The 24,150-nt window shown below is 38.9% G+C and overlaps 5 protein-coding genes and 1 pseudogene across 5 annotated transcripts; 1 reads left to right on the top strand and 5 right to left on the bottom strand.

Moving 5' to 3' along the window:
- The first annotated feature begins 1,709 nt into the window (after positions 1 to 1,709).
- Positions 1,710 to 2,621, top strand: LOC121779304 (40S ribosomal protein S27-2-like). The gene is made up of 4 exons (XM_042176607.1): positions 1,710 to 1,837; positions 1,957 to 2,058; positions 2,152 to 2,180; positions 2,318 to 2,621. Exons 1-4 carry the CDS (start codon positions 1,835 to 1,837, stop codon positions 2,442 to 2,444), a joined length of 261 nt encoding a protein of 86 aa, XP_042032541.1. The 5' UTR covers positions 1,710 to 1,834; the 3' UTR covers positions 2,445 to 2,621.
- Positions 2,622 to 2,866: 245 nt separating this feature from the next.
- LOC121779303 lies at positions 2,867 to 5,333 on the bottom strand (annotated as a pseudogene).
- Positions 5,334 to 7,448: 2,115 nt separating this feature from the next.
- On the bottom strand, positions 7,449 to 9,776 carry LOC121778358 (MDIS1-interacting receptor like kinase 2-like). Its single transcript, XM_042175691.1, has 2 exons — positions 8,089 to 9,776; positions 7,449 to 8,021 (listed from the first exon to the last, which is right to left on the bottom strand). Exons 1-2 carry the CDS (start codon positions 9,734 to 9,736, stop codon positions 7,648 to 7,650), a joined length of 2,022 nt encoding a protein of 673 aa, XP_042031625.1. The 5' UTR covers positions 9,737 to 9,776; the 3' UTR covers positions 7,449 to 7,647.
- Positions 9,777 to 15,219: 5,443 nt separating this feature from the next.
- Positions 15,220 to 16,042, bottom strand: LOC121779248 (receptor-like protein 31). Its single transcript, XM_042176564.1, has 3 exons — positions 15,473 to 16,042; positions 15,365 to 15,390; positions 15,220 to 15,250 (listed from the first exon to the last, which is right to left on the bottom strand). Exons 1-3 carry the CDS (start codon positions 16,040 to 16,042, stop codon positions 15,220 to 15,222), a joined length of 627 nt encoding a protein of 208 aa, XP_042032498.1.
- A 4,446-nt stretch (positions 16,043 to 20,488) lies between these two features.
- Positions 20,489 to 21,836, bottom strand: LOC121779247 (MDIS1-interacting receptor like kinase 2-like). Its single transcript, XM_042176563.1, has 4 exons — positions 21,672 to 21,836; positions 21,143 to 21,288; positions 20,806 to 20,960; positions 20,489 to 20,718 (listed from the first exon to the last, which is right to left on the bottom strand). Exons 1-4 carry the CDS (start codon positions 21,834 to 21,836, stop codon positions 20,489 to 20,491), a joined length of 696 nt encoding a protein of 231 aa, XP_042032497.1.
- Positions 21,837 to 22,771: 935 nt separating this feature from the next.
- Positions 22,772 to 23,590, bottom strand: LOC121779246 (receptor-like protein 31). The gene has a single exon (XM_042176562.1). The coding sequence runs from the start codon at positions 23,588 to 23,590 to the stop codon at positions 22,772 to 22,774; it is 819 nt and encodes a 272-aa protein (XP_042032496.1).
- Between the last annotated feature and the right edge of the window lie 560 nt (positions 23,591 to 24,150).

Raw genomic sequence — 24,150 nt, 5'->3', positions numbered from 1 at the left:
TATTTATTAAATAAAATGTATGATGAAATTACCATTCTGCCCTTTCACAATTAATTAATGTAAAAATATTTTCTATGTGGTAAATTCTGGACCACTCATTTAATAAAAATGAGTGGCTAATAATGCATCTCAATTCTCAATTAGGCTAAAAAATCTCAATTGATCACAACCCTATGCATAACCTCATAGTAGAAAAAACTAGATTGTACAATTGAATTTCGATAATATTACCTCCGTCCTATAATAGGAGTCACATTTAATATGAGCACGATTTTAAGAAATATAAAGAAAAGTAAGTTGAATAAGTTAGATGATATATATTAGTTTTATAATAAAATGTGAGTGAAATAAGTTGGTGGAATATTAGGTATACTTACTATTTATGGTAAAAGTGAAAGTGATTTTTGTTGTGGGTAGACTGAAATGACAAAATGTCTTTCTTATTGTTGGATGGAGATGGTATTAACTTGAGGCATGTCACATCAATTCTTCAATGTTTTTTAAAATATTACTAATTTTTGTTATAAATAGAAGCATACAACATTATTATAGATTGAGATTTTAAATTATGAAGACATATGAAATAAATGTGCTCCAATCTTTAATTGGCCCAACAGAAGAGAAGGCCGAAAAACAACATATGTGGTCGGTCAATCCATTAATACATAACCCTCTAAGTTCACCATACTTGTTACTGGTTCTATTTTTGTTAATATGCTAATACTTGTCATACTTATGGACAAGATAAGAGCTTTTATATGCTCTTATTCACTTGTTTGACAGTATATGAATATTCCTTCGAAGATGACCACATTCTTAAGTGACATGAAGTTTTAGATGGACTAGTTATTTGTAATAAAGTAGACTGGAAAAATTGAATGAATATTTTAATAAGAAGAAAGAAGTGAGAAGAGAGAGATTTAATTTCAAATATAGAAAATGAAAATGAAACAAATTAAGATAGAAATGTGGACATCTTGGACAAAGAGAGTACTAAAAATGAGCCCGTGTTATTTTTGTTGGCCCGGAGAGGCCCATCCTAGAGCCTATGTTACGTCATGAAAATTAAACCAATTTTTTTTGTAGGTTAAGCTATATGCTTTGAAAATTGGACAAAGATAGTCTAATCAAATTATTAAGTTATCCTCTTCTTCTCATTTATTTTATATATTTATAGTACACCCTCTCTCATAGCAGATGTCACATTTTCTTTTTTAGTTTATATTACAAAAGATGTCACGTTTCCTTTTTTAGAAAAAGTTCCCTCTTACATCAATTATAAAATTATATTTTCTCTCATCATTTAACACATAAAATAACCTCTTCTAAAATCCTGTGCCATATCCCAAGTGTGACATCTACTATGAAACGAAAAAAGTATATTTTATTATTATTTCATTATTTTATAAATTTATCTTTAACTATTTTTGATAAATGAATCTCACTATCTCATTAATTCATTTTACTCATATTTATTACTCCATAAAATTAACACACAAAAATAGGTACAACATTCTATTAATTTTTCCAACACTTCCATTTACATTTAATAATAGGTACAACATTCTATATCAAATCAAGCAATAAATAAGAATTTTTAAATTCACTAACAATTTGTAGTAACATTTAAAATTGGGAAAACCTTTGAAAAAACGTATCCAATTTTCAATTGGGCTAACAAAAAGAAAGGCCGACGAAGATTATCAGTGGTCGGCCCAATCTATTAATATATAATTCAATCACCAAAACCCTAGCTTGATCTTCGCCATTACTTTCCGCAGCTGCTTGAAGCTCTCTCCAGTTTCTCGCTGCGATCCCACTTTCTACGGCAAAGATGGTACGTCCTTCGATTCAGTGTTATTGCGAATTTTTTCGTTTCATGACGAATTTCCGATTTATTTGGTTTGATTATTGCGTTGTTTTCTTTTTAATCAATCAATTGCTGCTTGTTGATAGGTTCTATCCAATGATTACGATTTGCTAAACCCACCGGTTGAGCTCGAGAAGAGGAAGCACAAGCTCAAGCGTCTCGTCCAATCCCCAAACTCATTCTTCATGGTAATAATCGTTATCTAATTTTTAAAATTTTCGTTTTTTTTGCGTTATTGATTTCTGTTAGATTTTAATTGGGGATTTCTGTGATTGTTGTAGGATGTTAAGTGCCAGGGTTGCTTCAACATGTAAGTTGTTTCAATATTATTAAATTTTAAAAACAAATTATGATATTGTGAATCAATTGTTGGTGGATGATAAAATGCTTGTAGTTTTGGTTGATGTGTGCTGTTAATTTATGTATGCAAATGTTATGTATTTGCAGAACCACCGTTTTCAGCCATTCCCAAACCGTTGTTGTATGCGGAAACTGCCAGACGGTGCTGTGCCAACCTACTGGAGGCCGTGCCCGCCTCACCGAGGGCTGCTCCTTCCGAAAAAAGGGTGATTGAAGAACATAGACTGAGTCAAGAGGTTTTTTGGGTTGGATGTGTTTTGACATGTAATACTCCTTTTAAGACTTCTTGAGTGTTTCAAGATGTTATCCTAGTTTTGAATTGTGTTACATTAGTAAATTCTAACTGACCAGTTTTTATGTGATATTTACTCACATTCACTTATTTTGTCAAGTTGAAACTTTTACCGTTTCCCACTTTTTGTTATGGTTAGTGTTTCCAAACTTCAAGGATTTGCCCTGTCATTTATTTAGTTGATGCTTATGGTTCTTGTCTTCAAAGATTTGCCCTTTCAGTTAGAAGAATTAATTAGATGCTCTTGAGGTAGTTGCTGGCCTCAGCTTGTTGTATATGTTTCTGATATCCATCTAGATGACTTGGTGCAATGTCAAATGAAGTGTGGAAAATTTGTAGCAAGATTTTAGAGTTTAATACAAGCATGCAATTTATAAATATGTTAAGAGTGGAACTATTCAACTATTACGCAGATACATCGTCATAGATACTACAAAAATAGATACACCAAGACCTTTAATCTTTATTCAAGAAGAAGCGGTTTTAGGCAGTTGTGAGCTCAGTGTTAGTGCATTGGCAATCGTGGTGGATGCTTAGCAAGTTCCTGAGCCACCTCCTTCATTGACGGCCTCGACTTCGGATCAGAGCTAATGCATTTCAGTGCTGTTTTCACCACTCCAGCCACTTCCCTCGACACTCTTACATCTTCATCTGGAGATGGTAGCCTCTTGTCTAATAGTTGTTGCACCAGCATGTTTTGAGCAAACTGCGTGGATCTCTTCATCATGGTTATGGAGGAAACAAAATCCCCCGGATGACCTCCAAACATGACCTCTAATGCTAAAACTCCGAAGCTGTACACATCACATTTTTTTGAAACCACCATTGTGAAGGCCAACTCTGCAGCCAACAAACATGTCATTGTCATGAATACAATTACTTGAAACTATGTTATCGTGTGCAAACCTGGTGCAATATATCCCCGAGTTCCCACGAGTATTGTTTGATTAGATGAATCTGGATCCAACAACCTAGCAGTACCAAAATCAGATAAACAACCTTCAAACTTTGAATCCAAGAGTATGTTGCTGCTTGAAATGTCTGTGTGTAAAATAGGCGGGCTGCAATCATGATGCATGTAAGATAGGGCATTTGCAATGTCCTTCACCACATTTACCCTCTTCTTCCAGTTCAGCTCCACGGCTTCGTCGTCGTCTTTCAACACACTAAAGAGGCTTCCTCTATCCATGTAGTCGTAGATGAGAAACATGCTCCGTTGGTGTAGACAAAAAACAAAAAGCTTGACAATATGGCGATGGCGAATCTGAGAGAGAACCTTGGCTTCATTCCTAAAAGAGGAGTCAAAAGTAGGATTATCTCCTTCAAATCTGTGAAGCTTCTTAACGGCAACAACTTTTCCAGTGGGAAGTTGTGCTCTGTAGACGCTCCCATAAGCACCAGTTCCAATGCAGTATCTGAAATCAAAGTCTAGTGTTGCTTGGATGATGTCTTGATAGGCGATGTTGCCATCGAAGTTCCAAATCTTGAATATGTCTCCGTGTTTGGGATCAGGTGTGACTTTGGAGGTTTCTTTCCTTCCCATTTTGGAGAATATTAAATAGATCCCACAGAATATGAAAACCACAACCACAGGGAGTAAATACCAAATAATTTTAACCTTAATGCTTGATCCCTTAGGAGCAACTAGAGGAATTAACTTCGGGTTTCCTCTGAACATGTCTATCGGAAACTTATCCCATACGTCAGGTGGAATGTGGCCCTCCAAACTATTGAAGGACAAATCAATTCCATGCAAACGTGAAACAGATTCAGGGATTTCACCAAAAAGATGGTTCCAAGAAAGATCGATATTAAGAAACTGTGCATTAGCAACATTTCCCAACTGAGAAGGTATCCTTCCGTGGATTGAATTCCTACTGAGGCCTATGGTTGTGATAGAAGGAAGCCTGTGTATTCCTGCTTCAAAAACACATTCCAAGCTATTACTATCCAAATTTAAGATTTCCAATTTTGTCAACTGGATCATAGTTGAGGGCAGAGAGCCATTGATGTAATAATTAAAGCTCAAATCAAGAACCATCAAATGGAGGAGGTACCCTATTCCAGAAGGAATGGTACTGAAAAGTCTATTAGAAGAAATGAGAAGCACCTCTTAAGTTAGTGAGATTTGATAGTGAAAGAGGCAGCTCACTTTTGAATGAAGTGTATGACAAGTCGAGATGAGTTAGTTTGGATAAATTTCCTATGTTATGTGGAATGACACCATGAATGCCACGGTCATGAGAAATGTCAAGAACCTCTAAGTTAATGAGATTTTCCAGTGAAAGAGGCAGCTCACTTTGGAGTAGATTGTGTGACAAATTGAGATGAGTAAGTTTGGATAAGCTTCCTATGTCAGGTGGAATGGCACCATAAATGAAACGGTTATCAGAAATGTCTAGAACGCGTAACTCACTCAGATTTGCCAATGAAAGAGGCAGTTGGGAATTGAGTTGATTATTGGACAAATTGAGATAAGATAGGTTGGAGAGGAAACCTATTTTTTCTGGGATAAATCCATAGAGACCGCATGAGGTGAGATGAATGCTAGTGAGAGATGTGAAAACAAGCGGATCAAGATGGTGAAGATCGTGACACCACCAAGTTTGATCATCACATCCTACTATAGATTGCAGGCTTATCTGTGCAACGCGGCCATGATCGTCACAGGTAATGCCTTCCCAGTGGCAGTGATGAGCTGAGGAGTTGGTATGAGGCCATCTAAAATCTATCAATGCTTGCAATTCTCTGCTCGAATTTGAAACATTCATTGCTACTGCTTTACTCAACATTAGTGTGGTGATGAAGAGCATCCACAAAACACACATCTTTATATATATATATATGATCTAGTAGTTGTAGCTCCAATATCATCACTCTATATTGCATAATATAATTATTTCCTGATTAAACTTAACAAGTTTCAACATCATCATTCAGTCCCACGCGTTATTATATTTTCTACGCTTTTATTCTACTCCACATTTTACGCTAGAATGAGGAAAATATCCATGCAATCAAATTGTCACCATGTAATGGAAATATGATTACTAGCTAGAGTAATTGGGATGTCATGAAAATATCTGAAGTACTTTTGTATACTACCTTCGTCTCTAAAAATTATTCTTAGTAGTTGACAGTATGAGTTTTAAAATAAAATTAATAATATAAAAGATATATAGAGAAAAAGTGATTGAAATAGTTTTAGAAAAAGTGTGGCTCATATTATTAATGATAAAAACTTACTATAAATAAATCGAGAATAATTTTTTATGGACAGATATACTCCCTCCGTCCCTGGCTACTCGCTCATTTCCTTTTCGGCACGGAGATTAAGGAATGAGTGTATAGGAAAGTCAAAAATGACGGCTGTAGGTGAAATTTTTTACTAAAAATGGAAAGAGTGCAAGTAACTTGGGACGCCCAAAAAGGAAATAAGTGCGAGTAGTGCGGGACGGAGGGAGTAGTATTTATTTTGGTTTAATTATGTGTTTGTATTATACTATTTTTTAGTATTACTTTAAGTGACACATTTTTCTTTTTAGAATATCAAACTCTAATAGACATATTTTCTAAAATGAAAACATTAATTTTTTTATTTTATTCTCAACACTCAACCTACAAAATAAAATTACATAAAATCTTGTGCTAAATAGAAAATGCTCCAAACATATAGCCCCAAGTTAGAATTGAAGTAAACGGTCAATTGCCATTGACTTGGACTTAGAAGTCTATACTCGAGTCACTATTAACCATTATTAATCAACCCAACCTACAAGGAGCAAGTCTACAAGATATTCCACAAAATTATTTTTTAATCTGAAAACCTATTAGTATTTGATATGTTAAGATACTATACTACACTACTCTCAACAATTGAATATTTAAGGAAAGATATATCATAGAAAGTTCCAACTGACAGAGTTGTTAGCTTTATTCCGTCTAATTAGTACTCCATTTTCTGTCTCACAATTTAATTTTTTTGGCTTATTTCAATTGAGATGGCCACCTTTTATTTTTAAAAGAACTTTATTCCATTTATCTTTATATAATAATAATCAATTATTATCTTTTCATTTTCTTTATTCAACAATTTCACCTAATTAAAATCTCATGTAATTTAAAAAAACATTAAATCTTGAATTGGACTGAAAGAGTAATCAATTAATTAGTAGCTTTGAATGAGCCGAATTGAAATTAGGTCAAATCAAGATAATCAAGTCTGATAAGCTTCCTATGTCTAATCGGAAGGGCACTGGAAATGAAGTTATCAGAAATATCCAACACCTGTAGTTTAGTGAGATTTGGAAGTGAAAGAGGCAACTTTCCTTTGAGTTTTATTACAAAGACACACACACTCCTATTATTGTTGGTTTATTACAAGCACATATATCAACATATAGTTCCATATCTTGAATATGTCGCCATGTCTCCCCTCAGGTTCAGGTGCTTTCTTTCTCTTTCTGGAGTATATAAAACAGATTACTAGTAAAACTGAACACAAATCTACATTTTGAAAATCGGAGTGTTGGACATAACTCAAATTTCCCTTTCCCCACATTTTGAATATTCACATCACAAATATTTCACCCTTATTCCAAAATCAAGGTTTTTGCATTCACTTTGGACTTTCATGTAATATTACTAAACTATCTACTATACAAATTTGTACTAATATCACAACACAAGTTTTCAAATATTCCAAAATGTGACTTGGAAGATCTTGTGTTTATAAAGCTCTTCTAATTTTAATAAATTTTTTGTATAAGCATGCATCTATAATAATTTTTTACTATTAATGCAATATACATAGGACTAAGCTAAGTAAAATAACTTAGTTTGTAAACTAACAGAGTAAAAGAATGTATCTAGTGGAACCAACACTCCATGTGGTTGAACTAATGAAGTTCCCTGCTGTAAAATGTGACAGTATTAAATCACATATATTATGTAAAGAGTCCCAATAATATATTATACCAACATACATTTGATGATGATTATAGAAAATATCACAGCATTGTTCACGAAGAAGGAAAAGACTAAGGAAACAGAGGAAAACAGAGGTATTTTCATATGGCTACTGAGCATGTGTAAATTTATTATAGGGAATAAGACAGCTGTGAGTTCAACCTGAATGCATGAGATCTAGCACAGATACGGAGCGGAATGGCATTGTCAACCGCGGTGGGTGCTTAGCGAGTTCCTGAGACACCTCCTTCATATACGGCCGTGACTTTGGATCACAGCTTATGCATTTCAGAGCTGTTTTGACCACTGCAATCACTTCCCTCGACATTCTTACATCTTCCTCTAGAGATGGTAGCCTCTTGTCCAAGAGTTGTTGCACCATCAAGTTTTGAGCAAACTGTGTGGATCTCTTCGTCGTCATCATGGAGGAAACGAAATCCCCCGGATGATCTCCAAACATGACTTCCAATGCCAACACTCCGAAGCTGTACACATCACATTTTTCTGTAACCACCATAGTGAAGGCCAACTCTGCGGATAACAAACATGCCATCAGTATGAAAACAATGACTACTTGAAACGATGTTATGATGCATACCTGGTGCAATGTAGCCCCGAGTTCCCACGAGTATTGTTTGATTGGATGAATCTGGATCCAACAATCTAGCCGTCCCAAAATCAGATAAACAACCTTCAAATTCTGAATCCAAGAGTATGTTGCTGCTCGATATGTCTCTGTGTAGAATAGGAGGGCTGCAATCGTGATGCATGTAAGATAGGGCATTGGCAATGCCCTTCACCACATTTACCCTCTTCTTCCAGTTTAGCTCCACAGCTTCGTCTTCATCCCTCAACACACTAAAGAGGCTTCCTCTTTCCATGTAGTCGTAGATGAGAAACATGCTCCGTTGGTGCAGACAAAAGCCAAAAAGCTTGACAATATGGCGATGGCGAATTTGAGAGAGAACCTGTGCTTCATTCCTAAAAGATGATTCGAAGGTAGGATTATCTTCTTCAAATCTGTGAAGTTTTTTCACGGCAACAACTCTTCCAGTGGGCAGTAGAGCTCTATAGACGCTTCCATATGCTCCAGTTCCAATGCAGTATCTCAAGTCAAAGTCTTGTGTTGCTTCAATGATGTCTTGATATGCCATGTTGCCATCGAAGTTCCAAATCTTGAATATATCTCCATGTTTGGGATGAGGTGTCACTGAGGAGGAGGCACCTTTCCTATCCCTTGTGAAGAAGATGAAATAGATCCCACATAATATAAAAAACACAAAGATTAGATAATAAATCATTTCCACAGTAATCCTGGAGGAAAATTCCTCCGGAGGATGTAAATTGGTGTTTCCGTGGAACGATTCGATCCCAAACTTACGCCATAAGTTGGCTGGAATCTCACCTTCTAAATTATTGTAGGACAAATCGATTCTCTCAAGACTTGAAATAGATTCAGGGACTTCACCAATAAGTTGGTTCCTAGAAAGATCGATATTGAGAAACTGTGCATTACCAACATTTCCCAACTGAGAAGGTATCCTTCCTCCGATTGAACACGCACTGAGGCCTATGGTTTTGATACGAGGAAGCATGTGTATTCCTGCTTCAAAAACACCTTCCAACCTATTGCTATCCAATTTCAAGATTTCCAATATTGTTAACTGGGTCATAGTTGCAGGCAGATAGCAATTGATGTCATTGAAGCTCAAATCAAGAGCATTCAAATGCGAAAGGTACCCTATTCTAGAAGGAATGGCACCGAAAAGGCTATTAGAAGAAATGAGAAGCACCTCTAAGTTAGTGAGATTTGATAGTGAAAGTGGCAGCTCACTTTTGAGTGAATTGTATGACAAGTCGAGATGAGTTAGTTTGGATAAACTTCCTATGTTATGTGGAATGACCCCATAAATGCCATGGTTATTAGACATGTCAAGAACCTCTAAGTTAGTGAGATTTGGCAGTGAAAGAGGCAGATCACTATGGAGTTGATTGGATGACAAATCGAGACGAGTAAGTTTGGATAAGCTACCTATTTCAGGTGGAATGACACCATAAATGTCATAGTTATAAGAAATGTCGAGAACCTCTAAGTTAGTGAGATTTTCCAGTGAAAGAGGCAGTTGGGAACAGAGTAGATTATTGGACAAATCAAGAACCATCAAATGGAGGAGGTACCCTATTCCAGAAGGAATGGTACCTGATGGAGTACGGACTAAATAAGCCCAATAGCAGTGACGGCCCATCAGCCCAAAGCCCAAGGAAGAGTATCAGTTCGGCATTACCAAAGAGTTCGGCCCCAGCCTACAGCTCGGTAAAAGCCGACCAATCAGTTCTACTCTCAGATCGGCAAAAGCTGCTCGGCAATAGTTCAGCAGTTCGGTCTCAGTATTCGACCGAACTGAGAGATAGTGGACCCATGCAGGATCTCATGACCACTACACGATCTATTTAGTGGTGTCAAATCATGCAGGATCTCATGCGGGATAAGCGGACCAAACAAAGAGGTAGTGGACCCATGCAGGATCTCCATGACCTCCACGACATCCACAACCATCATTAGTGGTGATGCAAGCCACGATCTAGTTCAATGTATAAATAGAACTTAGATCCGATAGAAAAGGGTTGGAAGCTCTCTAGAGATAAAATATCATATAGCAAGTCTGTGTTGTAAGCTGTAATCCCAGATCAAGCAATACAATCTTGCCCTCCCTTCTTCCCGTGGACGTAGATTTACTTCAGTAAATCGAACCACGTAAAATCTCTGTGTCGTGATCTGCATTTTCGTGCATTCATCACCATCAGAAATTCGCGGATTCATCACTGGCGCCGTCTGTGGGAAACAGAGAACCAAATTTGTGATAAAGCGAATTTTTGACCCTTTTTCCACCCCAAAAAAATGCATACCAGATCACACACTACCCGTAATACCGTTCATGAAAACCATGAGGAAGCTAGTCCAGCCCGCAGGTCCGGAAAACAGCCTCGGGAGACATCTACTTCCAGTTTTCACGATGAAGGAACAAGCCGCTCAAAAGGTCCACACACCGAGTCTTCCCAGCAGCCTGATTTGAATGAGGCTGTCAAGCTGTTCTTGGCTGAGAAGCAGGATGAGTTTTTAGCCTTCCTGCAAAAGAGCCAAGAACCGAAGACGAAAACGATGGATTCTCCTTCCTCATCCAGACATGAAAGTCACTACCGCAGTAGTGCCGTGTCTTCCAGAAAGAAGAATCCTCAACCCCGACATGTTCCTGTTCCTCCTCGGTACCGGAATCACAGGAGATCTCCATCTCCTCCACACCGAAGAGATGTCGGGTTCGCCATGTACGGAGCATTGAAGACTCCGTTCTCGGACGATATCACCCGAACTCCCCTTCCACAGAACTACCGAACTCCGTCGATGACTTATGACGGGTTGGTGGATCCTCATGACTTCCTGGGACGCTATCAGTATAATATGGCGAACCAAGGTCTCAATGAGGTCCATATGTGCAAGCTGTTCCCCGAGCTGCTTATCGGGAACGCGAGAAGGTGGTTCGATAGCCTCCCCCTAGACAGCATTAGATCTTACCGAGATCTAATGGATGCTTTCCACAGGAGGTTCTTTCAGAAAGCGGAAGCCCGAAGCACTTCGGCTCAGCTGCTTTCTATACGTCAAGGTCGCGACGAAAAGATCAGCGACTTCATGACGAGATTCCACAAGGAATGCCTACAAGTAGATGATCTTAACGATCTACTTGTCATTTCGGCATTCCAAAATGGAATCCTGCCCGGAGCTCTCTACAGAAAGCTCGTGGAATGCAGTCCGCAAACAGCTCAAGAGATGTGGGACATTGCGGACCAGTTTTCTCGTGCCGATGAGGCAGACCGTCGAAAACGGTCTTTAGACAGCTCATCTAGAGAAGACAAAAAGAAGCCCGATCATAGCGATCAGAGGCTTCTTCGCCGAACTCCTTCCCCACTAAAGGAGGGATAGCGGTCATCCGAGGTGATCAAAAAAGAGCAAGACTGCAGATTGCGCTTAAAAGTGCCGAGCAATCAGATCGGCACCATCAAGCATAGCAATCAAAGCAGCCGGAGTCAGAGGCAGGCGAAATGACCGAAGTCACACCGGAGCCGAACTCGATGGTGTACGGCACTGAAGCCGTGATTCCGGTTGAGATCGGCATACCCAGTCCCTGAACTCTTAATTTCTCAGCAGAACTGAATGAGGACGGACTGAGAGCCGAACTAGATCTGGCCGAAGAAAGAAGAGAATTGGCCTGCATAAAAGCAGCCAAGTACAAGGAGCAAGTAGCCCGGTATTATAACCAAAGGGTGAAAAAGCTGCAATTTCAAGTGGGAGATCTCGTCTTGAGAAACAACGAAGTAAGCCGAGCAGAAAAGCTGGGCAAACTCGAACCCACATGGGAAGGTCCATATCGGGTGTCAGAAGTCCTCGGCAAAGGGTCTTACAAATTGACTCACGTGTCAGGAGCACAAGTACCCCGAACATGGTACGTTTCCAACCTCAAAAAGTTCCATTTGTAAGAGACAGTCCGGTCTGTCAGTCTTGTGTCTAGTTCGGTCCTAAGGCTATGTGCGTGTCGTCTCTTACAAATGTTACTGAGGTATCTTGTTCTTCGAAGGCTGATCCCCTTCTTAGAACATATACAAGCCAACGATTGTGAGTCAAAGCTTCTAAAGAGGATACAAGACCACAATTCAGCTTAAACAAGCAGTTCGTCTGAAACGAACTGCAATAAGCCAACGATTGTGAAGTCAAAGCTTCTAAAGAGGATACAAGACCACAATTCAGCTTAACAAGCAGTCCGTCTGAAACGAACTGCAACAAGCCAACGACTGTGAGTCCAAGCTTCCAAGGAGGATACAAGACCACAATTCAGCTTAACAAGCACTTCGTCTGAAACGAACTGCAATAAGCCAACGATTGTGAGTCCAAGCTTCTCAGGAAGATACAAGACCACAATTCGGCTTAAGAAATAAGCACTTCGTCTGAAACGAACTGCAATAAGGGAAAGTCCGATCCACGCGATAAACCTCGCCGAATTAGGACGACCAAGTTCGGTCAAAGAAGTTTACCTCATAAGACCGAGGACGACCATGTCTAGTCAAAGAGGTTTACTGCATAAGACCACTTCGGTTAACTGGGAAAGTCCGATCCACGCGATAAAACTCGCCGAATTAGGACAAGGGAAAGTCCGATCCACGCTATAAAACTCGCCGAATTAGGACAAGGGAAAGTCCGATCCCCAAATTAGGACAACGGAAAGTCCGATCCGAGCGATAAAACTCGCCAAATTAGGACACAAGCTTAGTCCGGTCAAAGATGTTTATTTCATCAGACCAAAGACGAGTCCGGTCAAAGATGTTTATTTCATCAGACCAAAGACGAGTCCGGTCAAAGATGTTTATTTCATCAGACCAAAGACGAGTCCGGTCAAAGATGTTTATTTCATCAGACCAAAGACGAGTCCGGTCAAAGATGTTTATTTCATCAGACCAAAGACGAGTCCGGTCAAAGATGTTTATTTCATCAGACCAAAGACGAGTCCGGTCAAAGATGTTTATTTCATCAGACCAAAGACGAGTCCGGTCAAAGATGTTTACTTCATCAGACCGAGGACGAGTCCGGTCAAAGATGTTTATTTCATCAGACCAAAGACGAGTCCGGTCAAAGATGTTTATTTCATCAGACCAAAGACGAGTCCGGTCAAAGATGTTTATTTCATCAGACCAAAGACGAGTCCGGTCAAAGATGTTTATTTCATCAGACCAAAGACGAGTCCGGTCAAAGATGTTTATTTCATCAGACCAAAGACGAGTCCGGTCAAAGATGTTTATTTCATCAGACCAAAGACGAGTCCGGTCAAAGATGTTTATTTCATCAGACCAAAGACGAGTCCGGTCAAAGATGTTTACTTCATCAGACCGAGGACGAGTCCGGTCAAAGATGTTTATTTCATCAGACCAAAGACGAGTCCGGTCAAAGATGTTTATTTCATCAGACCAAAGACGAGTCCGGTCAAAGAAGTTTACTTCATAAGACCGAGGACAAGTACGATGAAATTTTTTCGCTAAGCTGTAAATACACAGTGTTAGAAGCGAAAACAAAATTTCATTTTTCAAATCTTGTTCGGCACACAACTCCGCTACCCTACGAGATGGCGTTACGCTATTACAAAGGACTATCCTACTGTCCAGGGTTGCTAAAGTTGAGCCATCTATTCACAAAATCCTCGTGAAGCCGAGTTCGGGCGTTCTCGGCAGCTGAAGAATAAGCAGGTCGACGAGATACTCTAATCGACCTACCGCCTCTTCCCTGAGCCCGAGAAGCCCTAGCACCTCGGCGGCGAAGAGTCTCTTCACGAAGCATTTGCCGATCTTGCTCACTCATAACCACAGCTCCTCCGCGAACTTCAGTCCGTCCTCGACTTGACGTCTCTGGTTGTCCCTGAGTTCGTTGCTGACTTGGAGTACGGTTTTGAGCAAGAGAATCAGAGGTTTGAGCTGGAGTACTAGCATCTGTTGGCGGGAAATGCCTGAGGAATCTCTCAATTGAGGGACGCCGGGAAAGAACTATGTCGTACCGAGAAGCCCAGCGCCGCAATGATTTCACGACTTGTTGGCAAGCCGAGCTCTCCAGCGCATTGTTCCTCCGGAGTACATGATATTCCTCCCACAGTTCGTCAACTCGTTCTTGAACTTCAGAGATGGTCATTCCCCCACGCCTGCAGATGAAATCCTCATACGCAGTCCTCTCAGCGACGGCAGTGTTCAGCTCGGCCTCCAGATCCTTCTTTTCGGACTCTAAGTCCTTATTATCGGCCTCCAGCTTCATTGAACGAGCCAAGAGTTCGTCATTCTTCATCTGGTCAGCTATAGCTCTTTTCTCAGCTTCGTCTAAAGCCGAAGAGTACAGCCGCTTCCAGTGAAGTACCTCCAGCTCCTTGAGAGTTAAGAATACAAAGCAGCTACGTCAGTTCGGCATTTCAGCTTACCGAGCAGGTAGTAAACCACAACAGGAGTAAGAGAGTACGAAAGGCTATACGAAGACACAAGAGCAGAAAGAAGAATTTTTTCATTCATAAGAAAATTTTTTTTTCTACACAAGGGCTTCAAGGCCGTTTTACAAGAAGGAAGAAACTAAACTAAGAGAAGGAAGACGAAATCATACTCCGCTAGCTTCGTCTCCGCCTTCTCGGTGAGGTTCAGCTTCCTTCTCCTCGTCTGCTTCAGCGTCAGCCTCCCCCGTACCTTTATCCAGAATGCCGAAGTGACTCGCTTCGCCGAAGTGATTCACTTCGCTTTTCGGGGGGGGGTAGTGATGGAGTACGGACTAAACAAGCCCAATAGCAGTGACGGCCCATCAGCCCAAAGCCCAAGGAAGAGTATCAGTTCGGCATTACCAAAGAGTTCGGCCCCAGCCTACAGCTCGGTAAAAGCCGACCAATCAGTTCTACTCTCAGATCGGCAAAAGCTGCTCGGCAATAGTTCAGCAGTTCGGTCTCAGTATTCGACCGAACTGAGAGATAGTGGACCCATGCAGGATCTCATGACCACTACACGATCTATTTAGTGGTGTCAAATCATGCAGGATCTCATGCGGGATAAGCGGACCAAACAAAGAGGTAGTGGACCCATGCAGGATCTCCATGACCTCCACGACATCCACAACCATCATTAGTGGTGATGCAAGCCACGATCTAGTTCAATGTATAAATAGAACTTAGATCCGATAGAAAAGGGTTGGAAGCTCTCTAGAGATAAAATATCATATAGCAAGTCTGTGTTGTAAGCTGTAATCCCAGATCAAGCAATACAATCTTGCCCTCCCTTCTTCCCGTGGACGTAGATTTACTTCAGTAAATCGAACCACGTAAAATCTCTGTGTCGTGATCTGCATTTTCGTGCATTCATCACCATCAGAAATTCGCGGATTCATCAGTACCGAAAAGGCTATTAGAAGAAATGAGGAGCACCTCTAAGTTAGTGAGATTTGATAGTGAAAGAGGCAGCCCACTTTGGAGTAGATTGTGTGACAAATGAAGATGAGTAAGTTCGGATAAGCTACCTATTTCAGGTGGAATGACACCATGAATGTTATGGTTATGAGAAATGTCTAGAACGCGTAACTCACTCAGATTTGCCAATGAAAGAGGCAGTTGGGAATCGAGTTGATTATTGGACAAATTGAGATAAGATAGGTTGGAGAGGAAACCTATTTCTTCTGGGATAATGCCATAGAGTCCACACGAGCTCAGATGAATGCTAGTGAGGGATGTGAAAACAAGCGGATCCAAATAGCCAACATCGTGACACCAAAGTCCACCAGTGCATCCTACTTGAGATTGCAGGCTTATCTGTGCAACGCGGCCATGATCGTCACAGGTAATGCCTTCCCAGTGGCAGTGAAGAGCGGAGGAGGAGTTGGTGTGAGGCCATCTAAAATCTATCAATGCTTGCAATTCTCTGCTCGAATTTGAAACATTCATTGCTACTGCTTTACTCAACATTAGTGTGGTGATGAACAGCATCAACAAAACACACATCTTTATATATATGATCTAGTAGTTGTACCTCCAATATCATCACTCTATATATAATATAATATAATTATTTCCTGATTAAACTTAACAAGTTTCAACATCATCATTCAGTCCCACGCGTTATTATATTTTCTACGCTTTTATTCTACTCCACATTTTACGCTAGAATGAGGAAAATATCCACGCAATCAAATTGTCACCATGTAATGGAAATATGATTACTAGCTAGAGTAATTAGGATGTCATGAAAATATCTGAAGTACTTTTGTATACTACCTTCGCCCATAAAAATTATTCTTAGTAGTTGCTAGTATGAGTTTTAGAACAAAATTAATAATGTAAAAGATATATAGACAAAAAGTTGTTGGGGTTGGCAGCGGAAACGTGTGTTCTAACGAATCACATAAAATTCAGATCTATTTAGCAGATTATTTAGACAAAATTCGACGAGTTCATCGTCGGATCATGACGCACACAACGTCTCGGCCTCCCACGCACAGGTTGTGCGTTTGCTCTCGACCAGCGAGTCGCGTCGGGGTGGCGCGTCTCCTCGGCCAGCCTCTCGCCTCCGTCCTCGGCCAGCTGCGCGCACCAGGTGGGCCTGCTCTCGGCCATGAGACTCGCACACCGGCTCGTCGGTGTCTCGGCTCTCGGCCAGCGAGACACGCACAAGCGTTTCGCTCTCGGCCAGCCGCTGACTCCGTCTCGGCATGCCTCGGCTTGCAGGGTGGTGCGCGCTCTCGGCCAGCAGCTCGCGCGGTGGCGCGGCTGCTCTCGGCCAGCATCGCCCTCCCCTCTCAGCCCTTCCGCCTAGGGTTCCTGGCCTAGCGGCTCGTGGTGTCTCGGTGGTTCTCGGACGAACCACCACACCGCGCCAGCCGCCGCCTATCGTCGATCTTGGAGCGGTGCCGCCTAGGGTTGGTCTCGGCCGGCGGCGCGCACTATCCCTCGCTCGTCTGCGCGTCGCCCCGTGATCGTGAACCCTCGGCTCCCACTCAATCGACAACCCTCTCTCGATCGCACGTCTCGTACGGTCAAAAAATTCAAGTTCATTGATTCGATAGTTCTTGAGTTCAACGTGCATAAAATATAAACATAAACACCAAGAACATGCTTCGTAATCAAATAACACATGCAAACATGAATTTCGCGAAATTTAAATCCAAATAATCATAGCCAAAGACTGGTTCTGATACCAATTGTTGGGGTTGGCAGCGGAAACGCGCGTTCTAACAGATCACATAAAATTCTGATCTATTTAGCAGATTATTTAGACAAAATCTATTCGCGTAATTCTCACATGCATCATGCTCATAACTTGAATTTAATACACATTTTAGCACGAACAATGCTTAAAATATGCTTGCTACGGAGTTAGCCAATTTACCTCGTTGATTCACTAAAGAATCGAAGATGGCTTGCTTCGTCTCCTCATGAAGATCTTGAGTACTAGACCATAGATCTTCTGACTGGTTGCCGGACTATAATCTAATATCAGGATGGTCTGATCTTATTAGATTACTAGGACTTAAAAAAAGAAGACGGAAAACTTTTTTCATGGAGGAGAGAAAATCGTCCCCTATATGTGTAAGGAGGGGGACGAAAATTTTAATAAAATACAAGTGTATTTTTGTCTCCTTTATTCTCCTATTTATATTAGTCACATATTGGGCCAGTTCATGGATCTATGGATGAATTTGGACATGGCCTCCCTCAATTAGCTTTTTACTAATTAAATTGAACCCACAATTTAATATAAGCTTATATTGGAATATTACGATCACCACTATAGAAGTAATATTGCACTACCCGTCCAAATCCAAAATTACAAGTATTCCGGGTTTCCATTTATTTGCCATTAACTTCACATGCTTAAGATAGAAATGTCCATTAATTAATCAATGTCTACTATGGACTTAATTAATCAACAAGTTATAAACTCCAAGAGTGGACTTAACAAGAAACACTTATTTATTATTCATAGAGTAATCAAACTCCAACTAACTAGGTTCCAAATAATAAAACCTTGTTTCGAGCTCCTCTTGTGGACGTTATCAAACGTGACTCTCCTCGCGCACGATTTAATGTAATAGCAATCCTAGCACCGCTAGATATGAATCACCACCACCCAATGTACTAGGCATATTGGGTTACGAAAAATCCGCACCTATTGGTAAGTCAAAGTAGTTCATAATCAATATCGTATGCTCAATGCTAACGTACATTAATTAAGAAATTAATTATCAAGACCTCGTCTTTCAGTAGATAGCATAAAGACTCGTCTTGCTGTTAGATCCAATTCAGTGATATACCACACCAATGTCATCTTATTCCTGTAAGACTTAGAAATATGCGGACTGACAATGCAACCTTTCATGATAGGTAGTCTAGGCTTATCTAGGTTGTGAAATTCTTCTTTTTCTTTGTTCAGGACTGACCGTGTTACCTTAAAGTGGACGACGCTCACAACTGGTGTACTAAAACAAAGACTTAGACTTAGTTACGTTGCTCATACATTTAAATATGCAATAAGCATCCATTAAATGTAAAACATAACAACATTATGACAAAAATGATCTGTTTTATTCCATTGGAAAATAAAATATAGAGTTTACAGTATTCAATTAAAGACGATTTCTAGTATAAAAACTATAACAAAAGTGACTGAAGTAGTTTTAGAAAATTGTGGCTCATATTATTAATGATAAAAAGTTACTATAAATAAATAGAGCATAATTTTTGTGGACATACCAAAAGAGAAAATAAGACTATATTATGTGGACTGATATACTAGTATTTATTTTGGTTTAATTATTTTGTTTGTATTATAGTACTATTTTTTTGTATTACTTTAAATGACACATTTTCTTTTTTATAATATCAAACTCTATGGACATATTATTTAAAATCAAAACATTATTTTTTACTTTATTTTCTTTATAATTTTTATTTTTTCCACACAACCTACAAAATAAAATTACAAAAAATACTATGCTAAATAAAAAATGCTCCGAACATAAGGAGAGAGTAAGAATTGAAGTAAACGGTCAATTGCCATTGACTTGGACTTAGAAGTCAATACTCAAGTCACTATTAACCATAATTAATCAACCCAACCTACAAGGGGCAAGTCTACAAGATATTCCACAAAATTATTTTCTAATCTGAAAACCTATTACTCCCTCCATCTTAGTCTCACTTTGACCGGACACAGGTTTTAAGAAATGTAATGAAAAGTGGGTTGAAAAAGTTAGTGGGATGTGGGTCCTACTTTTATATATTAGTTTTATAATAAAATGTGAGTAGAAATGAGTTAATGACGTATGTGGTCCACTAAAAAAATGATAAAAAGTTAAATGAGACAAACTATGTATGATAGACCAAAATGGGAAAAAATGGAGTATTTGATATTTTAAGATACTATATATTACACTTACTCTCAACAATTGAATATTTAAGGAAAGATATATCATAGAAAATTCCAACTCACAGAGTTGTTAGCTTTATTGCTTTTAATTAGTACTCCATTTTCTGTCTCATAATTTATTTTTTTGCTTATTTCAATTAAGACAGTCACTTTTTATTTTTCAAAAAACTTTATTCCTTTTATCTTTATATAAAAATAATCAGTTATTATATTTTCATTTTCTTTCTAGTTCAAAAAACTTTATTCCTTTTATCTTTATATAAAAATAATCAGTTATTATATTTTCATTTTCTTTCTAGTTCTATTTTGTTATATTAAAGCCACACTCCTATTATTGTTAGTTTATGAGTACATGCACATATATCAACATATATTTGATCTTGATTGTAAAAACAATGACAATATTGTCCCTGTAAATTTATTACTCTCTTCGTCCCTGAAAATTTGTCACATATTTCTATTTTTGTCCGTCCCTAAAAATTTGTCACCTTTCACTTTTACCATTTTTTGTAGTGGACCCTACAGTCCACTAACTCATTCCCACTCACATTCTATTATAAAACTAATATACTCTCTCGGTCCCATAATAGGTGTCACACTTTCCTTTTTAGTTTGTCGCACAAAAGATGTCACATTTTCATTTTTGAAAAAAATTCTCTCTCACATGAATATAAAAGTTTTATTTTCTCTCTTCATTTAACACACAAAACAAAACCTCCTAAAATGTCGTGCCGTCCCACAAGTGTGACATCTTTTGTGGACGAAGGGAGTATAAAAGTAGGACGCACAAGCCACTAACTTTTTCAACAAACTGTTTATTACATTTCTTAAAATCCGTGCCGGGTCAAATGGTGACAAATTATAAGGGACGGAGGGAGTAGTATATAAGAAGAAGGATGCAGTGAGTTCAATCTGAATACATGAGATGAAGCACTGATATGGAACGGGATGGCATTGGCAGCTGTGGTGGGTGCTTAACGAGTTCCTGAGCCACCTCCTTCATTGACGGCCTCAACTTTGGATCACAGCTTATGCATTTTCCTCGACATTCTTACATCTTCGTCTAGAGATGGTAGCCTCTTGTCCATGAGTTGTTGCACCATCATGTTTGGAGCAAACTGCGTGGATCTCTTCACCATCGTCATGGAGGAAATGAAATCCCCTGGATGATCTCCAAACATGACTTCCAATGCCAAAACTCCGAAGCTGTATGCATCACATTTTTCTGTAACCACCATTGTGAAGGCCAACTCTGCAACCAATAAACATGGCATCATCAAATTCATGGATAGAGTTAATGTGTTAATTGAAGATGTGGTATGGTAAGCAATATTTAAACCTGGTGCAATATAGCCTCGAGTCCCGACTAGTAGAGTCTGATTGGATGAATGTAGATCCAACAATCTAGCTGTATCAAAATCCGATAAACTACCTTCAAACTCTGAATCCAAGAGTATGTTGCTGCTTGAAATGTGTCTGTGTAGAATAGGAGGGCTGCAATCGTGATGCAAGTAAGATAGCGCATTTGCAATACATTTACTCTCTTCTTCCAGTTCAGCTCATCATACTTCAACACGCTAAAGAGACTTCCTCTTTCCATATAGTCATAGATGAGAAACATGCTCTCTTCTTCCAGTTCCGATGCAGTATAAAAGACACATTTGCAATACATTTACTCTCTTCTTCCAGTTCCGATGCAGTATCTGATGTCAAAGTCTTGTGTTGCTTGGATGATATCTTGATAGGCGATGTTGCCATCGAAGTTCCAAATCTTGAATATGTGGCCATGTTTGAGATCAGGTGTGGTGGATGATGCTGCCCTCTATCTTAAGAAACAGACTCCAAAGAAAATTGAGAACAGAAAAACACAGCCAAATACTATTACTACAGCATAAATGATAACTGATCTTTTTCGATGTTTTGCTTCCTCCATCACATTAGGAGTAGTCGGAACAAGTAACTTGGGATTGCCAAAGAATGATTCTATCGAAAACTTATGCCAGAATGATTGTAAGACAAATTGATACCTCTGAAATGTAAAACAGATTGAGGGACTCCACCAGAAATATTGTTCCAAGAAAGATCAATATTCTGTAAACTCAGAGCAGCAACATCTCCAAGGTGAAAAGGTATCTGTTCTTTGATTGAGTTCCTACTCAAATTTTTTTTTTATTGAAGGAAGACTTACTATCCCCACCTTCCAACCTGTTGATGTCCAATTTCAAGATTTTCAAACTTGTTAATTGAGTGATAGTTGAGGGAATTATTGCTCAAATCTAGAGCAACCAACTGCTTGAGCTTTCCTATTCCAGAGGGAATGGCACCGTGAATCAAGTTTTGATAAATTTCTAATTCAGTGAGATTTGCCATTGAAATAGGCAACTCACTGTAGAGTAGATTTTGTGACATATTGAAATGAGTTAGTCTCGCTAAGCGTCCTACCAATAAAAAATATGTTAAAATTAGATAAAATTGTGGATCGTATTTCACTGCAAAAAAAGCGGAAAATAGTGATAGTATCCAATAGCCAACAACTAGTGTCGGTCACTAATAGTGACAGATTTATCCATCACTAATGCGAAGCAGTCGCCTATAATTTCCATCACAGTAACTTTAGTGACAGATTAATTACGGATCTGCCAAAACTTGATCTGTCACTAATCTGTTAAGTAAAGAAAATTCACTGGTTAGTGACGGAAATATCCGTCACTAATTGGTGAGTTTTTTTTGTAGTGTTTGAACTGATCTTTGGATTAGGACTATTCGATTAGTTGGATTTTTTATGGGTCTGGTATTGAATTGAAAAAGATGTGTTAGAGCTCAATTTAATCTATGAACCCGCATATATTGATGGATCGTGCTGAACTGTAGGTCTGTCCCAGTTAATATTAGAGACCATCCCAAAATTAGCAATTAAAAAATTAAAGAATTGCTGAGGTAGAAGACGTGCTAAGTAATTAAACGTAAAGAGAATATATTTTTTTAAATTTTTTATTGCCATATATATTCGTGCAACTTAAAGTTTATTCATCATAAAGAGAGAAGTCTTAATATCTTTAAACTTTTAATTTAACTTGAGAAATAAAAATTTCATTAGTTGATACCAAATCTAAGAAGCAAGCAAATGAAGTTTATAGTTATAAATCTTTAATGTACTTAGTCGACAATGCCGAATAATAATAATATAGTTTTTCAATAAAGTCATAGTATTAAATTAATACTTGCATCCTTGTCTTCCTCTAGAATAAAGGTGCAGTGAAGACTTTGTTGCTTGAAATTAATTACTCATTTAACATACTTTTAACTTACTCATTTATTATCTTGAATATGTCACCATGTCTTAGATCTTGTCTTAGATCATGACTGTTTGATGCTGGTGCTCTCTTGCTTATGAAACATATTCCAAGTAATATTGAAGGAAGAAAAACACAGCCAAATCCTATTACAACATAGATTCTAACTGACTTATCTATATGTTTGCTTTCTCCTTCAGAATCAATTGATTGTAGTAACATGGGATTCCCGAGGAACGATTCCTTCCCAAATTTACGCCACAGTGTGGGTGGAATGTGGCCCTCTAAACGATTGTAGGACAAATTGAGATGAGTAAGTTTGGATGAGCTACCTATTTCAGGTGGAATGACACCATAAATGTTATAGTTATCAGAAATGTCTAGAACGCGTAACTCACTCGGATTTGCCAATGAAAGAGGCAGTTGGGAATTGAGTTGATTATTCGACAAATTGAGATAAGTTAGGTTGGAGAGGTAACCTATTTGTGGTGGGATATCTCCATAGAGACCACATGAGGTGAGATGAATGCTAGTGAGTGATGTGAAAACAAGCGGATCCAAATAGCCAACATCATGACATTTCCAAGCTTTACTCGTATTGCATCTTACTCGAGATTTGAGGCTTAACTCTGCAACGCGGCCACGATCATCACAAGTGAGGCCTATCCAATGGCAGTGAGGAGCAGTGGAGTTGATATAAGGCCATCCAAAATTCATCAACGCCTTCATTTCTCTGTTCGAATCTGAAACATTAGATGCAATTACATTACTGCTCAACAATATGCAGATGCTCACAATGATCATAGCATTAGCAACAAAGACAACACCCATCACTTATATTGTCTGGTTTGTATATGTATGATTCTGTTTCTTAATCATACCTCTAATATCACTCTATATACAACTTGCAAGCATCATATTTTAATGAGTGAAAATCATAAAAGTCAAAGTCTTCCAGGTCAATGCATGGACTATTCAATGTCTACAATCAAAATTTCCAAAACTTTCATTTTCCATTGTAGTATTGCATTGCAAATAAATTCTCCGGAAAAAACTGGTGGGGACACTATCCCTCTTATATACTACCAGACTCGTATCTCAATGTCAAAGTTTGTAGGCGAACTTCAACACAAACCATTACTATTCCATCTCAATTTTACAGATGCTCTCTACAAGGCGGCTGCTCTTTCCTCGCCCATAAAGTCTGTGCACACCTTTTCCCCATTATCAAGTTTGAGATTTCAAATGCTGACGGCAGCCAAGTATTGAAGGCACAATCTTATCCGGACCCGGCCAAATGGTTCTTCGGCTCAATATTTTTCTGTGATATCTGCTGTCTTCCTAGCAATGCAGTTTGCTACTACTTTCCTTTCCTTGGTATGCCGGATAAT

The sequence above is a fragment of the Salvia splendens genome, chromosome 19 (assembly GCF_004379255.2).
Source record: "Salvia splendens isolate huo1 chromosome 19, SspV2, whole genome shotgun sequence".
In the NCBI taxonomy this organism is placed as follows: domain Eukaryota; kingdom Viridiplantae; phylum Streptophyta; class Magnoliopsida; order Lamiales; family Lamiaceae; genus Salvia; species Salvia splendens.
The sequence above is the reverse complement of the archived record's forward strand: the minus strand, read 5'-3'. Positions and strand labels throughout refer to the sequence as shown.